Source organism: Macrobrachium rosenbergii, chromosome 44 (assembly GCF_040412425.1).
Source record: "Macrobrachium rosenbergii isolate ZJJX-2024 chromosome 44, ASM4041242v1, whole genome shotgun sequence".
Lineage (NCBI taxonomy): Eukaryota > Metazoa > Arthropoda > Malacostraca > Decapoda > Palaemonidae > Macrobrachium > Macrobrachium rosenbergii.
In genome coordinates, this window is record NC_089784.1 from 9,470,794 (window position 1) to 9,496,375 (window position 25,582).

Genomic DNA, 25,582 nt, shown 5'->3' on the forward strand with positions numbered 1-25,582 from the left:
TACACATATATATATAATATATATATATACATAAATACACAAACACACACACATATATATATGCGTGTGTATGTTTGTGCATGCGTGTGTGTATGTATGTATAAACAAGCCCTCTCCCCTTAACAGAGTGAGGCTCCTGAGAATAAAAAAGCAAGAGAACGACCGGGGTTTCGAAAATAATGTTTATTTTGTGATTTTTCCTTCATTTTTGAAGTTTTGTGTAACAAATCATTGTCAAAATCACCTGAAAATCACAGTATTATCAAAGTCAAATCTGAAGAGGCTTTTATTCATTTGAATGTTAGAAAAGTAATGACGCATTGCAAAATAAAGTTATGTACCGCTAAGTTCCCACTTGGATAACCCAGCAATATCTTTTAAAATTTTTTTAATGTTTAAGAACACATTGATCTAAATTCGAATATGAATAAAATCCGGTACAAAATTTTTAGAGAAACAGTTTAAAAATAAGATCTATGCATCTTCCGGTCTATGGAAATGAAGCGTGGATGTTGAACATGACAGAAAGGAAATATGAAGGCTTGAGAAGAACAGAAAACGTGAGACATGGGGCGTGTACAAGTAGTGGTACAAAGATAGCACAATGAAAAGGTTGGATGAAAGTATTTTGAGGTTGGTGAGCCACTTAAAAAAGAATGGTGATAGGTTGGAGGAAAGGAAGACCGAGGAAGGATGAATAGATGGTGTGAAGAAGAGCTAGAAGGAGACGGCCTCAGTTCTCTCTTGCGTGTGCAAGAGAGAGGTGAATGCGCAGATTGAGTATGGTGGTCTATCGCACTGATGATTATGTGCATCCGGTGTCGGTGTATGAAGGGGCTGGTGTGTAAGTTTTCTGAATAGGAATTTAACTATAATTCAGCATTTAAAGTATGAATATGGAAGTGACTGTTGTCTCATCTTCCGTCAGAAGCACATCCCATGTTATGGGAAACAGCTTAATGTTTCAGTGCTAATACACATAGGCCTACTCATTATATATATATATATATATATATATATATATATATATATATATGTGTGTGTGTGTGTGTGTGTGTGTGTGTGTGTGTGTGTGTGTTTGGGTAAGACTGTGTATTCTAGTACTGAGTCATTTCATTGTAGCTTTAGAAATTTTAAAAGGTAAGGCATCAGTTGTTACCATTCTCACAAAGGGAATGAGGATGAAAAACAACTACTTTCTCAGCCTTGATACTATTATTTAATCTCATAAGGAAGCCTTAGTACCAAAAAGAGCCTCCTGAAGTTGAGTAAATATCGTTTATATAATTACTCAAACACTACACATTACCAAGTTCATATATAGTGCACTTCGCAGAATTATTATCATGTCATGAACATTTCGCAATTAATAAATAGCTTTTGCTTGCTGCTCTCCTTCATATAGGCCTAAACCTTCAAAGGGCAACTTATTTTCCGCGATACGACAGGAACTGTCCACATACGTCTTCTAAACTGTCGTTTGACTTTTTGTTTCAGATAATGACTTCGCGTGTTCAAAATGCCTTCCCAAACTAGACGTATCTTTGGAAGACTAAATTTTCACAAAAAGGTCTCAGTCCTAGTAATCTGTGGCATAGTCGGTCCATGCTCGATATTCTCTGCTTTACTTCACACGACTTTGTTATCTTACTACTGCCAGGAAGGTATGTATTACTATTACTTGGTTGAAAAGCTATTCATTACTCCTGTATAGAGGTGTTTAATATAAATTTAATTGAATTAGATATAGTATTACTGTTACCTAAAAATACTGCGAAATTTATCTGTTGCTCTGTGATCAAGCAATCTGTATAGTCGCTGGGAATAGAGCTAAGCATTTTAAGTAACAAGCAAGATCTTTATTACTTTATATTATGTGGCGTACTTAAGATCAACAATGTTCTGATTTTAAAGTTGAAATCACCACGGCACTTAGGCGCCACAATAATATGCTGGTACTATAAGACATTTTAACAGAAAAAGGGCCTCTACTGTTAAAAAGACATTTATCTGAACTGCACAAAATTATGGGTAAATAAATCTCAGTCGCTTTGCTCATCTGTGAAATGTTATTCGTAATTATAAGCTGTAAAAACGTACCATTATGAAGATATTGAAAAAGAGAAAACCAAGAAACACTTAGCACCTATCTAATTTCTGCTGCTCCTGGGTGTTTAGAAATGCCTTGGCAGCGTCGCCCTGATGGCAGTACACCAAACCACAGTTTATTTATTTGTCTTTTTAATAATCCTAATAACAGCATCATCATTTATACTCGATAATTTGACTCCCGTATCAGCTTCAACACTAACAGGTTGGCTTTCAACAAAAGTCACGAGTAGGCCTACTCCCCCGCCCTTTTTTCTCTTTTTTTCAACTGTGTCAGTTAAACCATCAGAAAATCGATACAGTTTATTTGCATTCGTTGTCGTTTATCGGAATTTTTTTTACAATATTTCGTTTTCCTCCTTCTTGTCATATAGTTGTGATGACATTTTGCTATTCCGTATTTGTCCTTTGTCTACGTATACCCTCAAGCTATTCATTTAGCAAGGTGCTCTGTCATTTATTCTCAAATATATAACAATTATTTTTGTATGATAAAAGTTACCGAATCATCATGCTAAGGTAAAAATAGCCGGTAAGATAGTAACAGGAAGGAAAAGAATTTTTATCACGCAAGCGCTAGACCTATGCCTCTTTCTTAGACCATGCTTGATACAACAAGTGTTTTTTTTTTATTGTTTTGTCCTTTTAAAAACAATTATAGTCCAACGAAGTCAAAGTTATTTTCTCACGGCCTTATTCTTATAATAATGAAACGAGAGGGGGGGGGAAGCTAAAAGATACTAAAAACCTTGACTTTTTTCATTATTACTCCAAATATACTACGGCATTTAGTCTTCAGTACCGGCCTTGTTTACCTTAGGGAGAAAGCGTCGGAAATTTTGAAACGGAAAACGAGCAGCACTCCCTGTACCTGAACACATTAAACTAATTCATAAACTGGGCTCTGTGGCCATGGCTTCAGCTTTGAAAGTCGACGTTTCCAACTATCTACATAGGACGTACTGCTACATGGACGTCCTTGACGCTCTTTTAATGCTGTGAGTTCTTGCGTAAGGTAGGCATTGTTCGTATCTGTCACTTCTTTACTGTGCAAGGACCGTTTGGGTAGAAATAAGTAAGATCTCTGCATCGGTTGCTACTTTGGAAATTGATGATTTTTCCTATAGAATTTTGGTTGCTTAAAGAATTTACTGTTATTTTTTGTCGGTCGACTGTAATTAGTCAGAAGTTGTACGTTGACCATCCCGGAATGCTAACGCGCATGCGCAGTGTTAGCCTGTACCTATAGGGGAGCTCTTGTTAAAAGGTAGAGTATCCTTCTGTATTTCTAAGTATTATCGCAGCACGGACTACGAATACGAGAGACATTAGGGAGCCCTGTGTTCAAGAAGGGATTGACTAGGGAAACCTATTATAAAAGGAACCATACTAACCTAACCTAACAGGCCGTGTTACGGGAGATCAAAGTAGTAGCTCCGCGGCGGCGATTTCCTTCTAACTCCACTTTTTCTACAGTTTTTGGTTGCCAATTATGGCAATTGGCGTTTTTCTATGTTACTTTACTTGCTTTACAAGAATTTAAAGTAATATTATGTCGGCCAGGTTGTAACTAAACTGTAATTGACCTTTGAAGACGACGCGACTTGAATTACCTAACGCAGGGTAGGTCTAAGCCGGCATTCCGCGGCAAGCCCGCCCCCCTACCTCCATAGCTAATACGACAAAACTGTAACCAGTAAACACCTCTAGGGTAGTTATGTTGGTATTTTTAGGGGTGTTTACTGGTTACAATTTTGCCGTATAAGCTATGGAGGGGTGGGGGGGCTTGCCGCGGAATGCTGGCTTAGACCTACCCTGCGTTAGGCAATTCAAGCCTCGTATTCTTCAAAGGTCAATGACGGCTTAGTTACAGCCGGCCGACAAAATATTACTTTAAATTCTTGTAAAACAAGTAAAATAACATAGGAAAACGTCAACTGCCATAGTCTAGCTCACTGCGACAGCCGGCTTAGAATTACCCATATCCCGTCCGGCAAGTGCAATAACTTGTTAACTTGTAGGTACCCCCCCTCCCCGGGCCAGTACTAAACACGGCGAAGGGACATTCCATCCCCCCGATGCCAGTACTAAACACGGTGAAATGCATTTAACTCCCTCCTGTTGGCGAATGGCTCCTGCTTGTTTTTCCTCCCCAGACGCCGCCTCCTCAACGTAAACATGTCCGCCCATTTCTGTGTTCTCCCCCACCTGGAACCCCTAATTCCCAAAGTTCCCCTTTACTGTTGAGTATCGGAAACCCTAAAAGTGTAGAAAAAACCAGTTTCCAAGGTAAAAACAGGCGCAGAGCTAGTACTTTGAAATACCCGTGTTACTTATCAGGGGCTGACCCCCGGTGAAGGAAACGCCACTTTTTACCAAAAGTACCCCTATAACACTGCACATGCACAATAGCAGAAATATAATCAGTTCTGAGGTTAATTACAAGTTAGGCTAATTACAGTAGAGCGACAAAAAATAACTGTCAATTCTTGATAAGCAACCAGAATACTACAGAAAAGTCAATTTCCAAGGTAATACCCGATGCAGAGCTAATACTTTGTTCTACCTGTCCTTTACTGGGGGGTTCTGGCCCCCAACTATGCAATACGGCTTGCTAGGTTAGGTTAGGTTATGGTATGTTAGGTTAGTATAGTCCCTTTTATAATAGGTTTCCTTAGCCAGTCCCTTCTTAAACATATTGCTCCCTAATGACTTGCGAGTGCACGGAACTTTCCATAACAACAACATGGCAGTCCGGTTGGTCTTTCTCCCATCATTTCCAAAACCCCGCGTTCCCAAATGGTCCCCAACCTTGGGTAGCTATGGAATTAATATAATAATAATAATTGACCGATAATAAACAGCACCACCTCCTTCATCAGCAACACTAAAAGTATGGGAAAAAGGTAATAGTCTGCAAAGTTCTTACTTTGTAACATGACACCTTAACCAGGGTGAATTAAATAGGCCTACTCTGCCCATGGGTAGAAGAGCTCCACATGGTGCCATCGTTTATTAACAAAACATTTTTCTTTACAACATTATATGCAGCAAAAGTTGTCTGACCCAACTTCAGTGAATTTTGTTCAAAATTTAATAACTGGCAACTCTTACCTTCACATTTCTAATGATGCTAAGTTGCAACGACGAAAGATACAGTTTACTAAGCATGGTTATAAAGTATCAGTGCTGTATTTTTTATCAAAATATCAGCTAGATCATCATTAAAAACATTAACTCTAATTTCTAATTATGGTAAATATGAAAAGACGTAAATACTTAATGAATTTGACTTTGTTCCTACACAATATACTAACCATCAGTCCTTTACATTAGATATTACGTACAGCGAAGCTGGAAACTGTCCGTTAAACTCTTGAGCAAGGTGATTAGATAGTAACTACTGTCCGGTAGACGGGAGTCCCTCGTGCCTGCATGTGAACATTCCAATATGCTTTTGGCTGTCATGCTGTGCCTGATTGTCGTTAAGCTCTTTTTTTCCTGGTGGTATCTTTCTGTGTTGTTTTTGTATATATATTGTGTGTTTGATATTATTTATTTACTGTACAAACCCACGATTTTGATAGCTGTGTGTAAGGCCGCCTTCCCCCAATATGTGATATCTTGTCAGTGGCGGCCAGGGGTGTAACAAGGTCACTCCCCTATCATTTGAACCTCACGCCCTCAGCTCCTGGTGCAAGGTCATGACTGTATCCCTATTGTGACTTGCTGAGTGTTGCTCCTCGCCTCCTACACTGTGGGCGAGTTTGCCAGGAAACTTGTTGGAGGGGGATTTTCAGGCATCGTTGGAAGGTTATTCACCTCCGACAGCACCCTTGATGACCTCCCCTTCGTTCTCATTTCTCTCTCCTGGCAGGATTCCCCTTCTAGCTGTCTTTCCTTCGGGAGAGATCGCTCCTTCACGAGCAAGCAAAGATCGGGGGGGCTGGCTGTCTGGCGACCTCTTCTCAGGGGCCTCCTCTCACTTCGTAGGGCAATCCCCCTTTTGCTCCCCAGTTCCAGACTCTCTCGCATGGGCAATGGATGCCATGCTGTTGGACTGGACGGGCCTGGATGTCTATGTCTTTCCCCCTTTCAGATTGTTCAGGGAGGTGATCAACAAGTTCTCCTCTCACCAGAACATCTCAATGGCCCTGATCGCTCTGTTCTGGCCCAGGAAGGAATGGTTTCCAGATCTGCTGCATCTGTTAGTGGACTTCCCAAGATTCTTGCCACAAAAACAGTTGCTGCTCAGACAGCCCCACTTCCTCAGGTTCCTTCAAGGATTGTTTGTTCTGGCCCCGACAGGCTTCCGACTGTCAGGAGCCTCGTCAGAGCAAAGGGTTTTTCGAAGCAAGCTGCAGAAGCTATTGCTAGGTGCAGATCTATTTCTAGCTGGCTCTACCAATCCGAGTGGTCAGTTTTCAGAGGATGGTACCAGCATAGTAACATCTCATCTTCTGAAACCTGTATAAGCTAGCTAGCTGACTTTTTTCCTTTCCCGAGGATTGATAGAAAGCTGTCCCCACCTACCATCAGGGCGTATGGGTCAATGCTTTCCTCGGTGTTTAAGCACAGGGGCCTGGATCTGTCATCCAACCAGGACCTCAGTGACCTCATCAGATCTTTCAAAACCTCCAAATTAGACAATCTGGATTTGTCTCGTGTAATTTGGACGTTGTTCTGAAGTTGCTTACGAGCACAATTTTCGAACCTCTCGGCTCAACCTCTTTCAAGAATCTTACTAGGAAGACTCTCTTTCTCTTGGCACTGGCAACTGCCAAACGCATTAGTGAACTCCAAGCCGTCAACAGGAGAGTAGGCTTTTCAAATGGGAAAGCAGTGTGTTCATTTTTGCAGATATCTGCAACATTTCAATTTTTCTGTGCCTTCCAAAATATTCCAGAGCAAAGCTGGGGGCATGTGCATTATATTGCAGACCATAGGACAATGGGGATCTTAGCCACTTTGTGCGCTGTTGCCACATCTGTGTGAGAAGGGTGAAGAAAAACCAGGTAATCTCTGCAGGCAAGGGAAAGAGCCCTTGTACCTTGAATCCTTTAATACTTTGTGACTGTCTATCAAAGGCACTGTTCAACCAAGACCAACTAAGAGAGAAATCCTTGATATTGGTTGGTCTGTCTTTCGGAGCCCTGGTACTTGGGTACCATAAGAGTAACCCCTTTGAGGATGAACAATGGCTATGCTATCAAAAATACAGTGTGCTCTCACTACTGTGTTGTCTACTGTATACTGAAATTTTCCAGTCTCCCTGTGGTTTTTATAAGAGAAGCACAAAGGTTTGTAGTTTAAATAATCTTACTCAAGATGAAAATTGGACTATTCGAATATGTACAAATTTGTAATAGTTCTGAACCGCTGTCTTTATTCATTCAGTAATTTATAACTGAATGAGAAATCATACTTTTTTTTTTTTTGGTTAAACTAAACTATTACAATGCCTGAAACTTGAATCTTTTTAAAAATTCAATAAAGTGAAATAACTTTCTTACTTATTGTTTTGAAATTTTTCAATCCTCAAGCAGAATGCAGTATCAGGCTGTGGGCAGACCCAATTCCACCAGAGGACAGCCATATAGTCTCCTTCGTACGTCGTAACGTTTTGGATGCTCCACAGGAGCATGTGTTGTATCCTGTAACAAAGAAAGACCTTGAGGATGTGTCATGGAAGAAAGTAAATGAATGGTACCTTATTCTAGCAGTCATCCAAAGAACATTTGCCAATTTGGTAAGCATATTTGTTCATCTCTTGAGCTGGTAGAACACTGGATGAAGTATGTTTTTTTGTAGTTGAGATCAGTGTATGATTATGTAATTTTCATAAAAAAATCTTTTCCTTTGAAAACTGTTGTTGCTGTCCTTTGTGATTTTTATTTTATATTGATTTAACAAAACCACATAGACTGGTTGTATAGACGTTCTATTCATAAGTACTGTAATGTAAAGAGAGCTTAAATCTTACTTAGTAGGTTAGAACTTCTTAACAAGATATTAGAACAAGATAGTAGGGCATTATCTACTTTGAGGAAAAATAGATAACTGGTATGAAAGCACTAGGTCCGACTTTATGGGAGTCTGAAAACGAGTAGATTAACAGAATACTTGTTCCTACATGATATACATACCATTGGTCCTCTACATTAGAGATTATATACAGCAAAACTGGAAATGGCTGTTACAACTCTTGAACAAAGTGGTTAGGCAGTAACTACCATCCAGTAAGTGGGAGTTCCGCCTGCCTAGATGTAAACATTCCAATTTGCTTTCAGCCGCCATGTTGTGCAGACGTGTTTTCGGAGCTCTCTGCCTGATTGTCGTTAAGTCCTTCCTTCCTGGTGGGATTTTTTGTGTAGTTTTTATGTATATGTCGTGTGTTTGATATTAATTAATATACAAACCCATGATTTGTTCTGACAAGATATACAAACTGTTGGTCCTTTACATTAGGAATTACTTACAGTGAAGCTGGACACAGCTGTTAAACTCTTGAACAAGGTGGTTAGGCAGTAACTACCGCCAGGTAGGCAGGAATACCCGCCTGCCCAGATGTAAACATTCCGGTTTGCTTTTGGCCGTCATGCGTTGCAGACGTGTTTTTGGATCTCTTTGCCTGACTGTCGTTAAGCTCTTTATTATCCTGGTGGGATCTTCCTGTATTTTTTTATATATCCCGTGTGTTTGATATTTTAATACAAACCCACGATTTGTGATATCCTTGCATAAGCCGTTGTTCCCCTGCGCTGTCTTGGGTTTGATGCCCAAGGCCGTATTTAGGGGGCGTAACCGAGTGGTAATGCTTCTCTTCCATTGGCCCTTTTATGTAGATACTGAAGGTGTTTCCCTGTATGTTCAGAGATATTAGATTGGGACGTATATCTTCGCTCCCCTACATTGATCGGGACGTAAGAGTTCGCTTCCCTTCTTGGGCTCCCACCCTCCATGTACAAGGGCTTGACTCCTTCCTTCCTACTTGTGCTGAGTGTTGTTTTCACCACCTGTGCTATAGAGAGTTGCGGTGGGGAGGTTGTGGGCGTCATCAGTAAGTTCCGCTTCCACGGCGCCCTTGGTGGCCTCCCCTCATTCCTTCTCCCTCCCTGTAGGTTCTTCCTTATCTCTCCTTCGCCCTCTTTGCTCGCTCATCGGGCGAAGACTGCGAGGGGGGTGGGCAGCCTCTGGCTGTCAGGCGACCTCTTCTAAGGGATGTCCTCTCACTGCATATGGCAGTTCCCCTTGTAGCGAGAGGAGTCTCCCTCTACTAATCATCTTTGCTTTTTCTTTCAGGTTGACAGTGAGCATCACAGGCACAGCAGTAGTTGGCTGGATATCCCTGATGGCTGGATATCTCAGGGATATCTTGCATGAAAGAGTCCCGACGTTCATTCAGTGTTGCTTCGGGATCGACCACAGTACCTGGTTGGAATGGCATAGTTCCATGTCAGGATCGTTCCGACTATTCCCCTGATGTGGATCGATCGCTGTCATTGCTGGCCTTCATGTATGCTGTGGCACTGCCTCTGGCGTATCTGTGGTCAATCTGCTCCTGCTGTTTCCAGTGTCATGCTCCTGTTAACTCAACGACAGTCTCTGGGTGGCTCTTCCTGGTCTCCTGCCGCAGCCGTCCTGATCGTTTCTGATCGTGCTGGTGACTTTTATGTGACGTTCCTGGCTGTTGCTGTAGCTCCTGCCTTCCGAACCGCTTCCATGGCTCCAATGCGTGTGGCTCCTGCATTGGCTGTCCTGATCATGCCTGCTGCTTCTCCTGGTGGTCATGTCCTGGGCTGCTTCCATTGTGCTCCTGCCTAGCTGCCCTGGAGGTTACGCTGTCTGCCATCCTGTAGATGATGTCAGAGTGAAGGTGAAGGAAGTCGCCCTGTGGAAGTGACGTTCCTGGCCATTGCGGTAGCTCCTGCCTTCCGAACCGCTTCCATAGCTCCTGCCTTCCGAACTGCTTCCGTAGCTCCTGCATCAGCTGTCCTGATCGTGCCTGCTGCTTCTCCTGCTTCCGTTGTGTTCCTGCCTAGCTCCCCTGGAGGTTACGATGTTTCGTGTCCACCATCCTGTAGAAGATGTCGGAGTGAAGGTGAAGGAAATCACCATGTGGAAGTAGCCACCATCTTCTTTAGGTTATCTTCGATTTATTCTTCTGCTGCCTCTTCCTTCCTCTCCCGAGGTTCGTCAGCTGAAGGAGAGGAAGGCTGCTGCTTTCCCCCGGTGCCCTTGGACGTCTAGGGACTGCCTCCTTCTGAGGAGGCAGTGGTTCTCTTGTTGGCTCTTCCCGAGCTTCGGGCTAGGAAACTGATTCGCATACCCCTGAGTTTTGTGTTTCAGGAGCCCGGGCGCACAGACCTCAGTTTGCGATCCCGTTCCCAGTCCTAGAGGTTCCGCCTCTAAGACGGGGGCCTGCTTCGGGCGCTTGTTCGTGAGCTGCTCTGAGTGCTCGAGATTCAGTGGAATATCAAGTATTCCAATCTGGTCTGGAGAGTACTCTCCCTGGCCCAGTTGGGGAGCAGTGAGAGAGAAAGGGCCGAGGCACCCAGGTGTCTCGGCTCTTCCTGCCAGCACCACAAATGCTCCTCGAGTGCTTACCAGTGCTCGGTTGGGTTCCCAGCCTGGTGTCTCGATCCTATCAGTTCGAACACCAGAAGAAGCAGGGAAGAGATTTCCTTCGGGAGTCCTGCGGGACTTCTAAGGGACTGACTCTCTTCCAGGAGACAAGTTTCTCTTGTTGGCTCTTTCCTGCCCTTAGGTGGGAACCAATTCATGTTCCCCTATGGGGTCTCGCATTTCGGGGGCTGCAAGAGTGCGGCCTTGAGAGGCCGCACCCTCGTTGCCAGTCTTAGAAGTCTGCATCTAAGACGGGTTCTGTGCCTGGCTCTTTTTGATTTCTTAGTAAACTGAAAGCAGCCAATCCCGATTTTTGGGAGTCTCACGGGTCGCTCAAATTCTATGAATCACAAGTGGTCTCCTGACGAGAGGCACAGGATGAGAGAAAGTGCCGAGATACCCAGGTGTTTTGGTACCAGGACACCAGGTGTCTCGGTGCCAAGAAGCCAGGTGTCTCCATACTGCCTGCCAGCTGCTTCGGTTGCTTGGCCGGGTTTCATCCTTGTGTCTTGAACCTTATGGTTCAAGCATGAAGGATAGCAGACACAAAATTCCCCTTTGAACCTTCTTCTCGAGGGACCTCGGCCTTGAAGGAGTTTAGAGTTCGGCAAACGAGTGCTAGTTCATGGCAGATGAGTTCCGCCCTGTCCAGTTCCGATTGTGTTTGCGCGATCGGCTCGGCTTGCTGGCCCGCCCAGCCCCTGGTCGCGCTTGCGAGACTGGCTCGGCTCATCTCGTCTGCCTCCCAGTCCACCACATACCACCCAGTCTGGTTTGCATTTGCGTGATCAGCTTGGTTCGGTGCGGCTCAGCTCGGCCCCACTTTGTTTTTCCGAATCAGGTTCTCGGCTTTGTTCAAGTGAACTTTCTGCTCTTCCCAGGAAAGTGCTTTGCCATGGCACAAGCAATCTTCTTCCCCCGTGTGGCAGTAATCCCCTTGGGTTGATTATCGCTCACAGCCCACCTCTCTGCTGGTCTTCCTGGCAGGACAGGTAGGGGTACTCTTTCTCCTCACCTGTTCTCTTTTCCTCTTTGTATCGATGATCCAGATCAGTCGTTACTTTGTCCTATTAGGGAACTGTGGTAATTTCTGAAAAGGCTCAACATTCCTAACCTGGATTTCATCGACGTTTTCACTAGTACAGCACTATCTTTCCCAAGGAAGAAGTGTCTAAGCACATCTTTCTCCCAGCACGGTGAAGCGATCGAAGGAGGTACTCGGCGGCTGGCGACGACTATACCAGTACTTTCCACCCGAGAGCTCAGAGTCAATGTCTTGGTCCATCCCTTGTATTCCGGAAGTTTCTGTTGGTCTGGAAGCAAGAAGTGGTCTCATAGACCACACTCTTGTCTTCCTGTGGTCTTGCCCACAGGCCCTTGGAACCTTTTTTCCTTGGCCCCGTGGTGGCTGTTCAACAAGTTGTGTTTTCAAGAGGACTAGTAGCATCTCGCCTGAGGTGTTGGTTCTGGAAGTGAGAAGGACACCGAGAGTGACTGGCCTCTCTTCCTCCTCCTTCCCTGTCCTCCTTCTTCTCCTTCGGGATGAGAATAGGACTCAAACCAACACTAGCTGGATCTGGTGTCTCATGCGGTAAGACTACACATCAAGCACCCGTTCTATTTTTCTTATAGAATCATAGAAGCAATTCTGCTCCTTCCTCTAGCAAGGGGAGGAAGGAGAGTCTGGCAATAAGAGAAACCTTATCTCAGGTTTCCTTACTGCCTCTGACTGTAAATTCTTCCCAGCCTATTTCATATGAGTTACATTTCCTCACTCATGTGAAAAGGTCCAGTATCTGACATTTGATCTTGCAGTTCCTACACTCCGATCAATATGTCAGAGGCATGGTACTCCTCCTCGCTCTTTTGACCAGGAGGAGTAGCCCAGGTGTGCAGAACTCCAGTCATTTCAAGACACTTACTCAGATTCCTCCTTCCAACCAGTGAGTTTCCTGATGTAAACCAACAGTTTGTATATTGTGTCAGAACAAATCACAATTTTTGAAAGTAAATTGTATTTTTCCTAATTATACAAACCTGAGGTCCTTTACATCACATATTATGGACTGAAAGGCAAACTGGAATGTTTACATGTGGGCAAGCGGGTATTCCCACCTACCTGGCGTTAGTTACTGCCTAACCACCTTGTTCAAGAGTTTAACGGCCGTGTCCAGCTTTGCCGTAAGTAATTCCTAATGTAAAGGACCTCAGGTTTGTATAGTTAGGAAAAATACAATTTACTTTCAAAAATTGTGATTTTTCCTAACTATACAAACCTCAGGTCCTTTACATTACATTTATGCCTGCCTCATGCCACCCCTCAATCTGAAACCTGGGCTGAAAGGCAAATTGGAATGTTTACATCTGGGCAGGCAGGACTCCCACCTACCGGACAGTAGTTGCTGCCTAACCACCTTGTTCAAGAGTTTAATGGCCATTTCCAGCTTCACTGTAAGGAATTCCTAATGTAAAGAACCTCAGGTTTGTATAGTTAGGAAAAATACAATTTACTTTAAAAAATTGTGATTTTGTCTTTTGTTGTAACTAGATATATCATGCTTAGATCTAGACTTTTCATTCCAAATCCTGCATTGTGGATGGAAGTGTCCTGTTTTATAAGGAAGTTTTGCTGTGATCAGTTATTTCATTATGATCTGTCTGATTGACCCTTCAAGAAATGAATGACAATGATGTCTTAAATATGTAGAACACCAGACTTCATTGGAGTACCCATATCTGTTAAACAACTCCCTTTTGAGGGATTTGTGTAGAACTGCCACTCTCTCAAGGAAGCATCTGCGAACATTCTTGTAGACAAGGGGAATGGTCATCATATGGTCAGTTTTGCAAGAGGTATCTTGAAGAGTTAAAATGACAGTTTTCTCTTGCATCTTATTGCATTTCCAGTGAGAAGTCAATGTTTATGACTATGGCATGCAGTTTATGGTATATAAGAATCAAAGGGTTAAGTGAATATTGTAGTTAAGCAGCATTTATTGACGGAAGGTGAAAAAAGGATTGCCAAATCATGGTACAGTATAGTGTATTTTACTTTTCCACAAAAATGCAATTCGAGTCATTTTTACATTATTTTCCAGAGAGGTGGAATATTTGTTGAAGTTGGTGCAGCAGATGGAGTATTCCTGTCTTTAACATCTTGGCTAGAAGAGGAGATGAACTGGTCAGGTCTTCTAATTGAACCACGCTTGGAAGCATACCAGGAAATGAGAAGGCGTAGAAAAGCAGCAGCAGCTCAGGTGTGTGTGTCAGATGCAAATTACAACAAAAAGGTGAGCTTAATTCTATGGTTTAGTCGAAGTTTTGGACAGTTTAGTTTGTTTTATAAAGTGTTCTTTATGATCACAGTGGTGAAGACCCATTACTTCACAAGATAGCAGTTCATGCAAATCTAATTGTACTCTACAGGTACAACCAAATTCACATAAACAGTTATTTTATATAAGTAACTTTCCAAGTAATTACATTGTTATAGTTTCTGTTAACCAGCAGCTAAAAATTTTGAAATTCGCTGATCGTGCTATTTTGTTTGGCTAGGTGGCTAAACCTGCCCACTTTTGGGGTAAGAGAGGAACAACTAGCAAAAGGATTCAATTTGTTTCTGCCAGCTAATGGCTGTACGCCAGCTTTTAGCAGCAGCTCTGATTTTGGAATTTGTCTTTCTTGTTGATTTCTCTTTGTATTTGGTGAAGTAGTCTTGCTTTGATAGCTTTTTGGCATTATTAGATAGAGTTAGACTCTGTTTTTTGCCCTTGTAAATTTACATGAATATTTTACAGCAAATATGCCAAAAATTTGTTACTGCTTTTATTTCTTATCTGTTTTGATATTGTGTGAGCAGTAATAATAATTTTACAAAATCCAAAAAACTTATTTATTAGAAAAAACATATAGAAGTTGGTAAAATTTATGATTGTCTTGTAAATGAGGGTCCACAAGGGGTTGTAAATAGTAATTTTCAACTTCTTTTGGAAGGTAGGGAAAATTTTTTAGAATTTTTTATTTATACAGTGTGAATGTAAGTGTGATTCTCTGTCCATTGATTTCTTTTTTATTTTGCCGACCTCAAAGTTTCCCCGGCCTGGGGAGCTGCACGTTGATAAATTATGCCGTCCCTTAAGGGTTAATGTAAAGGATTTACAGTGCACTTATAGCCTACTGTACTGCTGTTGCTGTTAAGCTCATTCCAGGCTGGGCCTCAGAATGAGCATAACAGGTTTACGAATCTCTCTCTCTCTCTCTCTCTCTCTCTCTCTCTTTATGGATAATGTAAGATGTATTTGAAATTATATTACTGTAGTGTGTTTAGATGATAGAGCATACTGTACAATATCTAAAATATTCACTAATTACAATATTTTCATTTTAAGCAGATTGGAAAATAACGTGAAAACAATTAGCGAATATTTTAGATATTGTACAGTATGCTCTGTCATCCAAAAACACTTTACAGTACAGGCAGTCCCCAATTATTGGTAATTCCGTTTTATGGCACTTGTCTAGTGACGAAAATTGGTAATTTTGGTGACAATTTCCACTTATTGGCGCCAATACATACCTAACAGAGGCACTGATCTCTGGTCATCGGCACCGATATCCGGTTATCGGCACCGATATCCGGGTACCAGCACCGATATCCAGTTATCGGCACCTGTCTCCGGTTATTTACACCGATACCCAGTTATTGATGCCAGTAAGTGCTGAAAATTGCTGATTTTTGGTTGTCGGCGATTTTCCTTATTATCATGCTGTAGAAATGGAACCCTCACCGATAACTGGGGACTGCAAGTAATATTTCAAATACATCTTAAATTACCCTAAAAAAAAATAGAGAGAGAGAGAGAGAGAGAGAATTGTAAATCTGTTTTGCTCATTCTGGGGCCCAGCCCAGAATGAGCTTAACACCTACAGAAGTACAGTATAAGTACACTGTAAATCATATTTATCATAAAAATCTGTATTTAGTCATGAACACAGTGTATGAAAAAATACAGTAATTAGTGAACAAAGTGTTGCTCTACGATAAAAAGCGAATTAGTGATAATTCTAATTGTTTTTACCAATGTAAAAGAAAAACGGAACGACTTTAATACTATGAGACAAAACGGCTATGCTTACAGTATGTATGCAGGGGTAACTTGATTAATTATCAAATGTTCTGTAAGACAAATTTATTTAATTTGTATTAAAGATTTATTTAATTTGTACTAAACATTTTATAGATATTTTGCTGTGTTTACATTAATACAGTATTAATATTTTAAAATTAGTAAGTTGTTGTTATAAGCATTGTAGGGGCTGTATATACTTAAGAGTAACAGTTGTCAGAGGGTAATCTACAATGACTTGGGGTGTTTTGGGATGATGGTTTGGGGTGTTTTTTGTTTGAACCGATATTAAATTGTTTTAGTATGATAATTTAAGGTATATTTTTGTTTGAACTATTTAGTTTAAGAGGTACAGGGTTTTTGGCAGTTATAAGCATTTTTAGAGGGGATTTTGAATTTCATGGTTGGTTTCTGGATCCTGTCCTTGTGAAAAAATGGGGGAGCACTGTATTGGTTGGTCAGATGAAATAATGAGTATTTATTTAAAGTATAAGCAGATGTGAGAAGCAGATAAGAATAGGAAAAGACAGAAAAGATTCTTCTAACTCTAGGACAGGAAGTGAGGTTAGGAGTAAGTTTCTCATTTTTCACCACCTTTCAGATAGTAGCTCTAGTACTGTACTGTAATGCTTCTCCTTCAAAATTTTCTCCTCTCAAAGCTACCCTTATTGTTCAGGATATGAGGTTTGGCATTTAGAAATGATGTAGCTCTAATTATAGTCCTGGGGATACTTGCTGCTTTTTTGGCCCAATTATTCAACCTTTTTTGTGTTTTCCCCTTATGGCAGAGGAAGCGCCAACATCCTCCCTCCCTGTTAGCATATCCTAGCCACGCCCTGTGATGCTTGTACTGTTGGAGATACAGGGAAGCAGGGTATGCCTGGGAGTGGAAATGGTTTGTGCCTGTTGTCTTCTTCCTCTGGCCAACCTGGCACATGTCACATACAGGGTGGCACTTGGTCACTGAAAGATAAGCACAAGATCAAGTGAATTTTCGTAAAAGTATTGAGTAACATTCTTTTTGCAGAAAAGGGTAATGTTCAAGGATTAAATAAACAGACTGATGGAATATTAAAATTGCCAGTTTCTATAATGTAATAACATTATGAAAGAAAAAGCTATAAGTAAGCTGTTTCAGGGTCTATAACTTTGCACGTAACATGAACAGTGTATTGTGCCCACAACTGTGTTTGTGGAGTGAGCGCTTAGGAACCAGAAACAGGCATCAGCTTTGGAGTGGTCTTTCCTAATGTAGAAAGAAGTGGGAGATTATCATCTGTTGCATCTATTTTTACAGCAGAGCTGCATGCAGTTTTAAATGCCATAAAGGAAATTTTAACTCTCGGTGGAAAAAGTTTTACAGTATCTTGTGACTCAAGGAGTGTTCCGTAGTCTTTTGAATCTTTCAACTTGTTGCACCCACTGATTCTAGAGATTATGGAATGGCTGTTGTTAGTGAAAAGAAGAGGTAAAAAAGAAATCTTTTGCTGGGTACCTTACCATGTTGGGGTTCTTGGGAACGAGCAAGCTGATCAACATGCTAAGACAGTAGTCACCTCCCCAGAACCCAGAAGATGCCTGCTACCACAGCGATGTATTTCCTTTTGTAGGTCAGAAAATTAAAAATCTTTGGCAATCCTTTTGGGAAGATATTGAAACAAACCAAAAGATGTGCAGTATTAACATGATCAGTATCTCCTGGGTCATAACCCCATATGCCAAGGAGACTAGAAATGATGTTGTGCAGGCTAAGGGTTGGACATACAAGACTCACTCATGGGCGAGTCTTGATGTCAGGTGAAAACCATTCATTCTGCGATGACTAGTGTCCCCTTGACCAAGCCATACTATTGCTGTGAGTTTGAGGATGAAAGTGTGATGTTGGTAAATACTATGTACTATAGGGTTGATGGTCTTGCATAAAAATACTGCGTTTTAAGTCATAAACACTCAGTTTATACACTAATGAGCTTTGAGGACAGATGTGAGTGCTGATGTTAGCAAAATGATGTAGGATTAATGAGTTTGTACAGAAAATTTTATGTTATGAAATGAAACTCAGTTTATACACTAAGGAGTGCTGAAGTGGTTTTGTAAGTTCATCTGTCTGTTCACTGAGAACTGAAATTGAATATATTTCTCCCACAGGAAAAGTTTTGGCAGCCAAAAGAAACAGACTATATTCAAAGCACATTTCAGAAGATAGCAGAAGGCAAATCTACCCTCCTTCAGTATGTTGCTGAAGAGGTAAAGTAAATGCTGATATTTTTGCTGAATTTTAAAGAAAGCACAAAGTTAAATGGTTTATAAATGCCCATGATATCTTTTATCAAATTACTGAATACAGAATACAATACATTCTTTAATAAGTTTTTCTAATGATGATACCTTGGTTTTACTAATTAAAATTGTCAGTTTCTTTTCTCATACTTGACAATAATGAGCAAAATTTACATACTTCAGTATTTTTTTGCTAATCTTTATCTTTTGCTAATGCTATAATTATTCAACATGATGTGCTTCATTAATGGAATTGAGATTTCATTTCACTATTTATTTTTCAGGATCAAGCACTGGGCAAAATCTCCTCAGTGCCATGCTTTACTTTAGATGCACTTCTCCTTGCAGCCAATATTAATAATACAAAACGAATTGATTTTCTGGTCATACATACTATGGGTGGAGAAGTTGAAATTCTTGACACATTAACCAGGAGAGAGATTTTAGTAAGTTTTCATTATATCTAAGTGAAGTCATTTACATAAATCTTACAGTGTGTTAATACAATATCTGTTATTTGCTGTAAATATATTGCTTAATCCTTTAAATGAAAAAGCATTCTATAAAACGAGCAACTGTAATATACTTTTTAGACCTCAGTGGTGAGTAAAGTAATGTGAAACTTTCCTCCAATTGGACAAGTTCCTCATCTCTTTGCCTCACTGTCACTCTTCATCATAATTTACTTGGACTACTAGGTTTACCATTTCTCTAATTAGCCTCTTCCTTTTCATAGCTTTTGTTATACTACAGAAATCCTTCAGTTATCCAGATTAATAGCCAAGGCCCTGTCAGATAATGGTGAGTAAAAATATCTATGGGTGTGCAAGGGCAACTCCAACTCTTCCTTGTCAATACTGCATAGCCATTACAACTAAATAAACAACCCTCACACTTGAAACTGAAGACTATGGGAAAAGTAATTATCTACCTTATTTCCCCATGTTTTGTAACAAAATAAGCTCCATAAACACACTTAAAAACAAAAAAAGTAGCCCCTTCTTTTTTCCGTTGTACATGACATAGTTTTTTAGGCTACACAACATTTTCATTTGCACCAGGCACTGTAAAACATATTGTATTGTTCACAAAGCAGTAAACCCCTTTTTTCTCTCGTATTCAACACATTATGATGATTTACATAAATTTTATCAAAACTTTTTCTTTCTCACTTACCTGTGTGCATTGCTCTTTGTGCTTATGATGGCTGGACGTTTTAAAAACTTATGCTTCATTGTAAACATACCTCAGTTCTCTCTCTCTCTCTCTCTCTCTCTCTCTCTCTCTCTCTCTCTCTCTCTCTCTCTCTCTCTCTCTCTCTCTCTCTCTCTCTCTCTCTCTCAGTACTGTACATATCCTTTAATAAAATCTATAACTGTATCCTAAACTTAAAAACACGAAATCAAAGAAGCTTCAGGAAGTTCACTGACGCCATTGAATGAGTGTATGTGCGTACGTACGTACCCTACACACACAAGTATGTTAATCTTTTGGTTTGTGAAATTAAAAAATAAGAAAATACAGAAAGTATAGTGTAAATGAGAATACTGTAGCATAAAGTATACATAAAGTGAAGGAGTGTGTGTTACTGTATTAGGCTTCGATGTACACATACCTCAGTTATTGTTTCTCTCTCTCTCTCTCTCTCTCTCTCTCTCTCTCTCTGTTACTATATATTAGTACAGTACTGTACATACATATCTTTTAATAAAATATAAATTACTGTTTCATAAATATAACACTGAACCAAACAAGTTCCAGGAGGTTCACTGATGCCATCCAATGAGTGTCTGTACATATGTACCCTACACATGATTGCGTTAATCTTTTTAGTTTGTAAAAATGAGAAAATACAGTAAAAATATAAATAAGAATACTGTAGCATAAAATATAGATAAAATAGTGAGGGAGAGTGCATGTTAATGCATAAGGCTTCGATGTAAACATATCCTAGCAGGCAGTCCCCGGTCAACAGCGAGGGTTCCGTCCCCGGTCAAGTGCTGCTAACTGAAAATCGGCGATAATAGCACTGCCAAAAACCCCGCTTAACGGCGCCATTAGTCGAATATCAGCGTTGTGAACTGGAGATTGGCGCTGAAAATCTGGTTAACGATGTCGCTCGTCAAGCACCAAAACACCGTTTAACCAGTGCCACTGGTAAGCTTGGACACTCTCTCTCTCTCTCTCTCTCTCTCTCTCTCTCTCTCTCTCTCTCTCTCTCTCTCTCTCTCTCTCTCTCTCTGTACCATATCTCAGTACTGTACTGTACATATCCTTTAATAAAATGTGAAGTACTGTATCAAGTCAGGTCTAACTAGCCCTCTTCACCCATCCAACACCACATCCCCACCCCCTCCGAGCCAGAGAAACTGCTTCCCAGCTCCACCTACTTTCCAAATCAACCCCTTCTCAGGTTCCTATACACAGCCTTACTGCCTCTCCTCTTCCATGGTGCCCAGCCAGTGCTACTTTGGCTTATCTACACATCACCTACTCCAGCATGCTAATATTAAACATGGCGGAAGCTCCTTGGGACAATGTGTTTAGGACTAGCCCCTCAGTGATTAAAGTACTGTATTATATACACCCATTTCTATATTGTGCAGTTGACAAATTATATTAATAAACGATATCTTTGTGCAGCTGGCTACTTTACATTTACCATATTGTGTTTAGTATTAGCACTGCAGAGCAGGTGACTCAGATAACAAGCCAAAGTAGCACTGCCCAGACATCTGACCTCCCCCCAACCACCTTGGACAATTTCAAGGCCTCCCCTACCCTGCAAAACCCTTTTTCAGTGTGTTTATGAGTTTAAGCAGTGTTACCAACATTTTCCTGAGGCCATGCAGCATTACCAACCATCAGAGAGTGGTTTTCTCAAATTTTTAAAAATTTACTTATATATCTTTGGGCCTTGGTCCCTTGGAATACTGGTTGTGTCTGGATAATGATGATCTGGATAATTGAGGGATTACTTATTTTGGTTTTCATGTTTATTCTGTAGCATTCTTCAGGTAATGGTTCATGAGACCAAATGTTTACATGGAAAATATTGAACAGTGTGTTGTAATGATTAAGGTCTCAACAGCATCATCACAAGCTGCACGGCCTTGAGTTAGTGCTGGCATGGGTACAGTAATTCTAGATTGCAAGGCTGCCAAGGTATCATCTCCACAAAGATCTTACCCAGGAGTAAGCTTTGTTTTTCCATAAACCAGGAAGTGTTGATCGGAGCCTGTTCAGCAAGTAGCAAAGTTCCACGTTTTTCTCCGCAGAAAGAAACGACTGTCCATGTCTTTCATCAAGGGCTACAGAGCTGCCTTGAGTGCAGTTTTACGATTGACAGATGTTGAGCTTGATGTTGAGCTTTCTTCTTTGTGGGATATCTCAATGCTTCTCAAGAGCTTTGAGCAGTCTTGTCCTCCAAAAGAGCTTAGACCACTATGTTGGGACCTGACTTTGGTGCCAGGCAGCCTCACCTGTTCCCCGTTTGAGCCTCTGTGTCGTGCATCAGATAGGAACCGGACTCTCAAAGTGGTTTTCTTGCTGGCTCTGGCCTCCTCCATAGCCTTGGTGAATCCATGGCCTGTCCTTGATGTCAAGCATTCGAGGGCTTGGGACGTCCATAGCTTTTGAATGTGTCTTGGAATTTGTGGCTAAGACCCAGAAACCCTCTTGTCATGGTGACATTCAATCTCTTAATGACTTTGTTGATGGCGATCCAGACAAATTGCTCCTTTGCCCTATCAGAGTACTAAGCTGCTACCTGAAAAGGACTCGCCATCTCTGACCAGGGTACTGAAGACTTTTCCTTAGCACTGGCTGGAACAAGAAAGAAGTGTCTAGGAATACAATATACTTTTGGCTGTGTGAGACTATCAGACAGCCTATGGTTCAACTTCATACTCCAATCCTAACACAGTGCAGGCAAGAGCACATGATGTTAGGGGCTAGGCCCTTCTTTGGCATTTTAAAAGAACTTATCTGTTCAAAGGATTTTGAAGGCTGGCACATGGCTTCATCAAACCACCTTCACTTCCTTCTATCCGTGGGACATTGCCCACAGGTCCTTGGACACTTATTCCTTGGGTCCGGTGGTGGTTGCTCAACAGGTTTTACCTCATCCAGTGCCCCTAGGTGACAGTTTGTATCTTACCCAAGATGATGGTGTGAAAGTGAGGATGAATGGGATGGCTGATCTCTTTCAGTTTCCTTTCTTTTCTTTACCCGGTGGGCGAAGAAATCATTCCATCATGTGCTGGATCAGGTCTGATACCGGTGAGACTGGGGCCCTTTTGTTAAGTTTTGCTTATTCCTACACAAATATAAAACTTTGGCAAAAGTAAGTCCCTCCTCTCTCTAGCAAGAGGAGAGAGGATTGATAGCAAACTATTGGTGGCCATGAAGGTTTGTTATCTACAGATTTAGTTCTTTAACTTCCTCCTACATTGTCTCCAAATTGTACTGATTCCCAGGTGTGCTGAACCTCCAGTCAGTTCCAGACTCACTCTCCTCCCTCCAAAAGTGAGTCTGTCCCATAAGTTAAGACCTAGATTTGTTCCACATATGAACAAATGACAAATTAATAATCAATTTGTATTTTTCATAGCTAACAAACCTGCAGTCTTAACTTACATGGCCCACCTCTAGCCACCCCTCAATCAAGTTTCTTGGGATGGAAGAAACTGAGCTGTCTTTGTCTTTTGCTACATGCGCAAAGGAAATTGAAGGTTGCCACTAGGCCTATCAGCCTACTTCATTGCCACCAATTCCTTGTTTGTTATTTTTACCTGTTTCCAGCTGGCGCTAGAAGAATTATCCGTAAGTTAAGACCGCAGATTTGTTAGCTATGAAAAATACAAATTGAGTAATAAAATTGGTGTCTGTTAGCATCATAGTGGGGCCTAAGCCAATTGTGATAGTGAGAATACCCCAAGTGTGCTTTTGTTTAGTTCAAGTAAGAAATTAAGATATTTAACAAGCTGCTAAGTGGTTGTCATCTGAGGTTGCTGACTTTGAATTTTTGTTACTCCACCAGTGAAAGTATGCAGTGCTTTAGGGAAGGTGATTGATGCTTGATTGTAGATGGAGTTTCTTGAAAGATAACAAAATACTCAAGCTTCATAACTGGATAGCCTTGGAAAAGATCATATCTCAAATAAAGTGATTGAAAAAGATGAAGCATAGAGGCTGGAAAATAGATTTGCAACCTCAAAGACTGGGATGGTTTGGACATGAATGAGAAGGGGAAAGAAACATTCATCTGATAGTAAATTTGGAAGTAGCAGGACAAAGACCCAAGGGAAGACCTCAGGTCTACAGACAAAGACTACAAATGAGAGTACAGTAAGTGAGATGAGATGCTCCTTTTATTGGGAAGGCAGTCTCTCTCCTTTAGTTTTAGTAAGGCCATTGGCAAAAGTGAAGGAGGCTTGTATTTAAAAAACATAAAATTTGTGTGTATGTGCCAGTATAAAACATGTAGTTTGGCTCATTTTAAATTAGTGGGCAAGAAGTTTAAAAACAGTATTTTCATTGTACAGCAAGAAATATTTAAATTTCATTTTCTTCCACAGATGCTTCTTGTTCACACCAGACAGAAACACAAAGCAGTTTTGAATGCACGAAAGCTTAACCTCAAGTTGTATGACGAGGTTCCAAATGGTATTAGCGATTTTTATTTCTTTATAAATTTAAAAGTTGATATTGTAAAACAGAAAAAGCCACAAATATAAGTTTCAATTATTCATAAAGGAATATTCTTTAAAGACTGAAGTAAGTGCAGTAAGCCACTGTATGTAATGCTCCTTAGCATCAAGGTTTAGTAAAGTAAACTACTTTCTCTTATAGGAAGTTGCTGAACTACATTTAGCTTGGAAGGTACATAAATCAAAATCAGGTTGGCAATGTGATTTTCTGATACTCTGGACGTGGTTCAAATCCTGGTACAGACATCATAGTTACTTCATGTTCTTGTATTTGGATCTAAAACTTTGTGATGACAGGCATATTAAAAAAGTGAAGAATTCAAGAAGTAAAGAGTATTTGAGATGTATCTTTTAAAAAATTACTACAGGTTGGCCATTCATTGGGACCAGAGGGTGCGGATTATGTATCTTTAAAATATCCCCATAAATCAGTACAAGTTGGTTATTTATCAAATACAGGCAGTGCTCTAAGACTATTTAGTATTGTTAGATTTCGCGATGACAGGTTAAAGGTAAAAGAGAATATTCAAAAAGTGTATTTGAAGAATTTGTAGCTGAAGTAAAGAGGGCATTTTTAGTATTACCATGATGTATCTTTTAAAAATTACTAGTAGGTTCTATATTCTATATTATCTAAATTTTGTATGCCATTTCAGCAAATTTAATTTCCAAATCCAGATTGCCTATTGTTTGAGTTAACTTTTAAAAGATCCATGAAAAGATGCACATTTGTTATATTGATGTTTGTATAATACTGTTAATATGTGAATAGAGTTTAGTATAATGTAGGCTTTTTAGTCTCACTAAATTAAAAATGGAACCAAAAGACTCAAACACCTCCAGTAAATAAATGTGTTTATTATCGTTGTTCCTAAATATTTATGAAACTTGCCTCATCAATCCTTTCTCCATCTAGTGCTATTTCATCCCATTGTGCATATGATACAGTGTTCTCATTATTTTTTGTTTTACATCTATCTTTAATTCCATCTCTTTAGATATATGATGCACTGTATTAAGCAAGCTGTGTAAAACAGGTAGTAATGTTGAGTAAAGCATGTGCTTTGACAATTTACCATTGGAAATCTGGTCACAAATTGCATGCATATGCCACTATTCTCTTAGGAGCAGATACTTGTTTCTAGGAATTCAGTTGGTTTAATATTAAAGATAGCCCCCCTTGTACAGGTATCATGTACCTAAGTCTTCAGCTCTGTCAAAACTGAACCCAGATGACTGACAGTGAAGCTCAGTATCCATAGAGGTCGTTTTCAGTGCTGAATGGGCAAAATGACTGGTTATTAAGAATATTGACAATATGCAGAGACAATTCTTAAATGAGAGAGTAGTCTTCCATCTCTGTGGCTCATTTACAAGGGTGACCAATCTGGTAATTTCCAACATTTCCTTGTTACTAGCAGCCAGACTTTACAAGATTTGTCAAGCTGCCTGTATTTTCTTTTAAATGCTTTGGAAGGTATCCCTAAATGGCAAGGGAATCTATAGCATGCAAGGCGCCATGTTCTTTGCCAAGTAATCTGCCCTTTTATTTCTTTTCACTCAATGTGTGCTGGTACTCAGCAAAAATTCACTTCTCTAAAATGGCATCTTGATTAACACTTTTGAGAGTCTGTGGGTCTGTAACTTCATCTGTGGGAAATCACACACTGACCTATTATGGACATAGCAATGTTTTTCATTTATTGCTTTCTGCAAATTTATTTTTGATGT

General features: G+C 40.5%; 1 protein-coding gene across 3 annotated transcripts; it reads left to right on the top strand.

The window, feature by feature from the left end:
- Nucleotides 1–695: 695 nt before the first annotated feature.
- LOC136829319 (protein Star-like) lies at nucleotides 696–24,319 on the top strand. Of its 3 annotated transcripts, XM_067087689.1 has the most exons (8): nucleotides 696–844; nucleotides 1,498–1,664; nucleotides 7,653–7,858; nucleotides 13,833–14,024; nucleotides 18,009–18,107; nucleotides 18,425–18,586; nucleotides 18,877–18,941; nucleotides 23,720–23,857. In XM_067087689.1, exons 2-7 carry the CDS (start codon nucleotides 1,520–1,522, stop codon nucleotides 18,937–18,939), a joined length of 867 nt encoding a protein of 288 aa, XP_066943790.1. In that variant the 5' UTR covers nucleotides 696–844; nucleotides 1,498–1,519; the 3' UTR covers nucleotides 18,940–18,941; nucleotides 23,720–23,857. The 3 variants fall into 3 exon arrangements, with proteins under 3 accessions (XP_066943790.1, XP_066943788.1, XP_066943789.1); XM_067087687.1 differs by lacking the exon at nucleotides 18,877–18,941 and having other exon boundaries at nucleotides 698–844; nucleotides 23,720–24,319; XM_067087688.1 differs by lacking the exon at nucleotides 18,877–18,941 and having other exon boundaries at nucleotides 698–844; nucleotides 7,656–7,858; nucleotides 23,720–24,319.
- Nucleotides 24,320–25,582: the final 1,263 nt, after the last annotated feature.